This window comes from Montipora capricornis, chromosome 13 (genome assembly GCF_036669925.1).
Source record: "Montipora capricornis isolate CH-2021 chromosome 13, ASM3666992v2, whole genome shotgun sequence".
In the NCBI taxonomy this organism is placed as follows: domain Eukaryota; kingdom Metazoa; phylum Cnidaria; class Anthozoa; order Scleractinia; family Acroporidae; genus Montipora; species Montipora capricornis.
Window position 1 is genome coordinate 49,136,514 of NC_090895.1, and position 5,000 is coordinate 49,141,513.

General features: G+C 38.5%; 1 protein-coding gene across 2 annotated transcripts in view; it reads left to right on the forward strand.

The window, feature by feature from the left end:
- Nucleotides 1–3,011, forward strand: part of LOC138028279 (4-aminobutyrate aminotransferase, mitochondrial-like) — a 32,240-nt gene extending 29,229 nt beyond the window's left edge. For both annotated transcript variants that reach the window (XM_068875756.1, XM_068875757.1), the window contains exons 16-17: nucleotides 122–233; nucleotides 1,112–3,011. In XM_068875756.1, coding sequence (XP_068731857.1) covers nucleotides 122–233; nucleotides 1,112–1,233 — 234 coding nt within the window. In that variant the 3' untranslated portion in view covers nucleotides 1,234–3,011. The remainder of the gene's footprint in view (nucleotides 1–121; nucleotides 234–1,111) is intronic.
- Nucleotides 3,012–5,000: the final 1,989 nt, after the last annotated feature.

The following is a 5,000-nucleotide window of genomic DNA, read 5'->3' on the forward strand; positions in this document are numbered from 1 at the left end:
AAACACATGGTTGCAAGTGACCCCAATATGGAGGAATTGGAATAAAGGCCTCAGCTGCTTTGTACATTTGCTGATTCACAAAGGCCTGTCCAAGTTATGGTACATCTCATTTATTCTGTAGGATAAATATCCCGGCTTATTTTCTCGCGCTCGAGGCGAAGGAACGTTCTGCGCGATTGACTGTCATAATCCAGAATCCAGGATGGAGTTTCTTTCAAGAATGAGATCCATGGGTAAGTGAGTGAGCAAGTTAATCGGTCGGATATATGTACGAGCGATTGTTTGAAGTTTACAGTTAAGACAAACCTCAGTCAGTCTTTCATTCCCGTGTTGCACCGTCGTTATTATCCGAACCAGTTGTAACGTGCCAAGCAAGAATTACAATGCGATCGAATTGTCATAAATTACGTTGCCACATGGTCACAAGTTGTTTTTGCAAAAAGAGCGAGTTTCAATCGAGTGTCGTAAAACCAAAAGCAAAGTTATTACTTTGGCCAATCAAAAAGGACGGAGACAATCCAGTAAACCAATCAAAACTCGAAGTAATTACACATAGCCGACACAAAGCGCGCAAGCCACGATTGGTTTTGGTTTCACTTCTGACTGGTTGTAAAAATGGCGCGAGAACTTTGAACCAATCACTGAGTGAAGTTATATAAAACCAATGCAATAGACCATTTTCGAATTCTTACGGCTGGACTGGATCTATCATGAAATGGAGGCTAATGCGGGTAAATCTTTTCACACACAAATTAATTTGCCCGCATTAGCTTCCATTTCATGCTAGATCCAGTCCAGCCGTGAGAATTCGAAAGTGGTCTATTCGCTAGTTACTTTCGACACTCAATTAAAAACCGCTCAATGAAACCAACTGCACGTGATTTGACTGGTTGAGGGTGGTACTGTATAGAAAATTCGACATCGACGCTTCTAATGGTCTCTATTTTGTCAAAAGACAAGATGCGTATCGCTGCTGCACCAGAGCAAAAACTAAGGATATGCAATATGCAACAGGAAACTAGCATTTAAAAGGAATCACTTGATTGCTGTATAAAAAGTCTATGCTGATATTGCCAGTACTGGATCTCTTAATTTATCTTTTTTTTTCTAGGAGTGGAGTTGGGAGGTTCAGGGACACACAGCGTCCGCTTCAGACCGTCTCTTACATTCTCACCTAAAGATGCAAACGTTTTGCTTGAAGTTATGGAGAAAGTAGCGTCCGCTATGGCTTGACACCGTTGAAATCTAGTTACCGACATAAAAAATGGGAAGTGATTTTTCAAGAGATTCCTGTAGTAGTGGAAGTGGCTTTACTCTTACGTGGGCTTAACATGCATTTATTTTTACTGATCGTTTTATTCAATCAAATCTTAACTGTTTAATTAAGGAGAGACCTGCATACGGTCACTAGACGTGTCGTAAACGGGCGGTTTGCCAACGTACTGATCCAAGTCATTAGCAAACTGTTCTCTTGGGAAACGACCTTCATTTCCGCTGGCACACAAGAGGTTATAGTCGGTAATCAGTTTCTTGTGGGACTGGGGCTTAAATGGTTTACAAATGTCAATTTATATAGGATACTAATTACGTCTTTGATGACGTGAATTACATTTTACTCCGCGTGAGAAGACATTCCTGAATTTTGAACACCTAACATATATTTGGTGTATTGAAAAGTGGTAGTATATGTACTGTGATTAAAATGGTGCGAGAAAAACCGGTGCACCGTTATGTAGGCTATAATTTTTAGGAATTATTATATATGGCTATAAACTACGATGGCACTGCGAAAAAATTAAAAATTATATTAAGTGGCCACATACATCAGGAGGAAACCATAACCGTGATTATGTTAAAGCTTTTCTTTGAGGTGGCATCGTATCTTCGTTTATTTTCTGATCGTAGAGTACCTTATTGCTGCTAGTCAGTAGTGTCTTCGCCGAGCATTTACCCTCCCAATCCTAATATACCTGATATACGGCCTTTTTAAATGTTTTCTGTGGAAGATCAGCTATATGGGATGGTATCTCAATCCAGTCTTACACTAATAAGATAAGTCGTGGTAGATACTGGTTTTGATTTTCAAAACTAGATCTCTTAACTTAAAACTTTCCAGAGGTGCTCAAAGAAATTCAGCGTGTTAGATGGTGCGTTTTTATAATATCGTGCATTAATTAAATTTGATAAAGATTCGTGATAATTGAGAAAAGGTTACTGGTAAGACGTTAGCATCGAGGAACAAGGGAAGTGCATGATCGCATATGTCTGCAAAATGTATCATACAAAGAGACTTCCTTTTTTTGAAGAAGAAGAATCTTGTGAAAATAAGACTTGCATGCCTGGCCCCAGGCGGCAAGACCACAATTTTTATAAGGTCGCAATAGTAGCAAGTATGATAAATACTGTAGGAAACAGACAACCTATTTGAAAGACATGTTTCGGCATGCTTATGCCATCATCAGTTTAATGAGTTCCTAAGTGTGAACAGTTATAAAGTCTAGGGGTGGATGAAAAAATTATTACAACATGACGTAATACAAAAGCGGGTACTAATTACAGCGTGACAGCAAACATCAAGGTGTAAACTAAAACTTGAGAAAAGTGTTGTAATGCTGCAATTGTTTGTTAAGTTCAGGTTTGATCTTATTTATTTAAAGCTCAAAGAAGCTTTTTATATAAATAAGATCAAACCTGAACTTAACAAACAATTGCAGCATTACACGTTTTAGTTTACACCTTGATGTTTGGTGTCACGCTGTAATTGGTGCCCGCTTTTGTATTACGTCATGTTGTAATAATTTTTTCATCTACCCCTAGACTTTATATAACTGTTCACACTTAGGAACTCATTAAACTGATGATGGCATAAGCATGCCGAAACATGTCTTTCAAAAACGTTGTCTGTTTCCTACAGTATCAACAATTTTATTGTGATTCAGTGTTATCAAATATGTTTTGGACGGTAGGTAAGCCGCTTTTTGTATGGGTGAAAAATTACAAAGTTAGACTTCCTTTTTTTGAGAGTTAACTTGGTAGCTGATAACCAAACATATAGCTTGTGATTCCGTTTCAACTGTTCTTTCAAGAACCTTTGCGCTTTTGTATGCCTAGAAGATGTTAGTCTGCAACAGCAAAAAGATGAAACCTCAGCTTATCTGAGCTTATTTGGATATCATTGACATATATTAAGCAGAAAAGCAATGGCCCAAAAACGCGGCTTAAATTACACTGAATGTATTGGATTTAGGCTGACTTCAAACTTAAATAATTCCGCTGCAGAAAGGCAGATTTCAAAAATTCTAAAATATTTTTAATTCATTCAACGGAAAATTGGATCATTGGACAAAGCACAACGTCTGAAAATCTCCTTATGTTGCTTCAAATTTAGCGGGAATTTCCATGATGTTGTTTTCAAGGGTTTATATGAAATTTAGAAGTTTCGTTTACGGTCGTTATAGCTTGATTCTGATCGTCATACTTCACGAAAATAATCTCAATAGAATTGCTTTGTGAGAGGTATTCTCGCTATCCACAATCGTCAGACCTTAAAGGATTCATAATTGGTTCGAAGTCGGCAAAATTCCCATACATTCACTGTAATTAAGCCGTGTTTGCCCCCAACCAATATGGCGTCAGAAACCGTGAAAAGGTCTTTCATTGTGATATATCAAATATTAGAGACCTTTAGATCGGAGGACGAGGACGACTACGAGTTCAAGCTTTCCAAACCTTATGCGCATGCTCAGTACGAAAAACTCGTACTCGTATTAGTCGGCCTCGTCCTCCAATCTAAAGGTCCCTATTGAACATCTTGTTAAAGGAGAACTGAAGGCCAAAAATCAGCAATTTTTCCAACATTTTTTTTGGAAAGCCTGTGTTTTCGAGAAAAGTTCGTACAAAGTTCGGCTTTTCCCGCTTTTTCGGCCTTTTCAGTGCGGGCTCAAAACCTAAATCAGCAGCCTGCTGTGACGGATGATATGGGGAACAGAGATTTCGTAATCAAGAGGAACAAGGTAAACGCAAGTGCTGCGGAAATGTTCCTTCGCGGACTCAATATTCACGACAAACATCAGTCAAAACACTGCTTCTATATCGGGCGCTCAGTTATGTCTTCCCCATGTGTATATAGCCCTGTTTAACTGTGTATTGCTCTGTATAGCTGTGGTATTTTCTGTATTGCTCTGTATACCTGTAGAACATAATACTTTTGTAACGTCATAATGTATTTGGGACATAATAATTCCCCATACATGACGTACCTACCCCATAGCATACGTCAAAAGCTGCAAAAATGACCGCTGATTCCTCCATACTGAGCCGTAATGCTGATGGCCAAAAATCGGAATAAAGACATTTTTTTAGGTGGAAAAACGTCGAATATGCCAGGAAAAAAGTTGAAACCATTATTGTGCATGGCTTAAAGTGAAAATAAAAAATGCTCATTTTTTCGCCATCAGTTCCTCCTTCAATAGTAAAGACTACTAGGGTTGGAAGTTCTCTGCAGACGGTACAAAACATTTCCTGTTTATTCTCGTCGAATTGAAGCCATGGAAATGCTTTTTCCAGTCCTGACGAAATGTTCTTCCCTCGTGTTTCCGCTTTTCTTCATAACGCTTTCGGGAGCTCGAGTCTTCCGTGCCATTTGACTGATTTGTTGTCCTTTGTTCTTTTTCTCCGATCTCGGCTTCACTTTTTTCTTCTTCATCAACATTACTTTCAGGTTGAGCATGCCTAAAGAAATCTATCCAAAGATCTCTGCATGTCAAATGACTGAGTGGCGAACTGCTATTGCCTTGATTTACAAGATGGCGGATCTGATGATAAAGTTGTGTCCAGATCCCTAGATTCAACATAAAGGGTTATAAATTTGTGTCCAAGTGCACTAAAGAAAAAAATCACCTTAAAAATCCTTTTGCAATACAATACTCAACATTACCTGCCAACACAACGCATCAATACTAGTTACTTTATTTAGTATAAACTTATAACTCGTGACCACA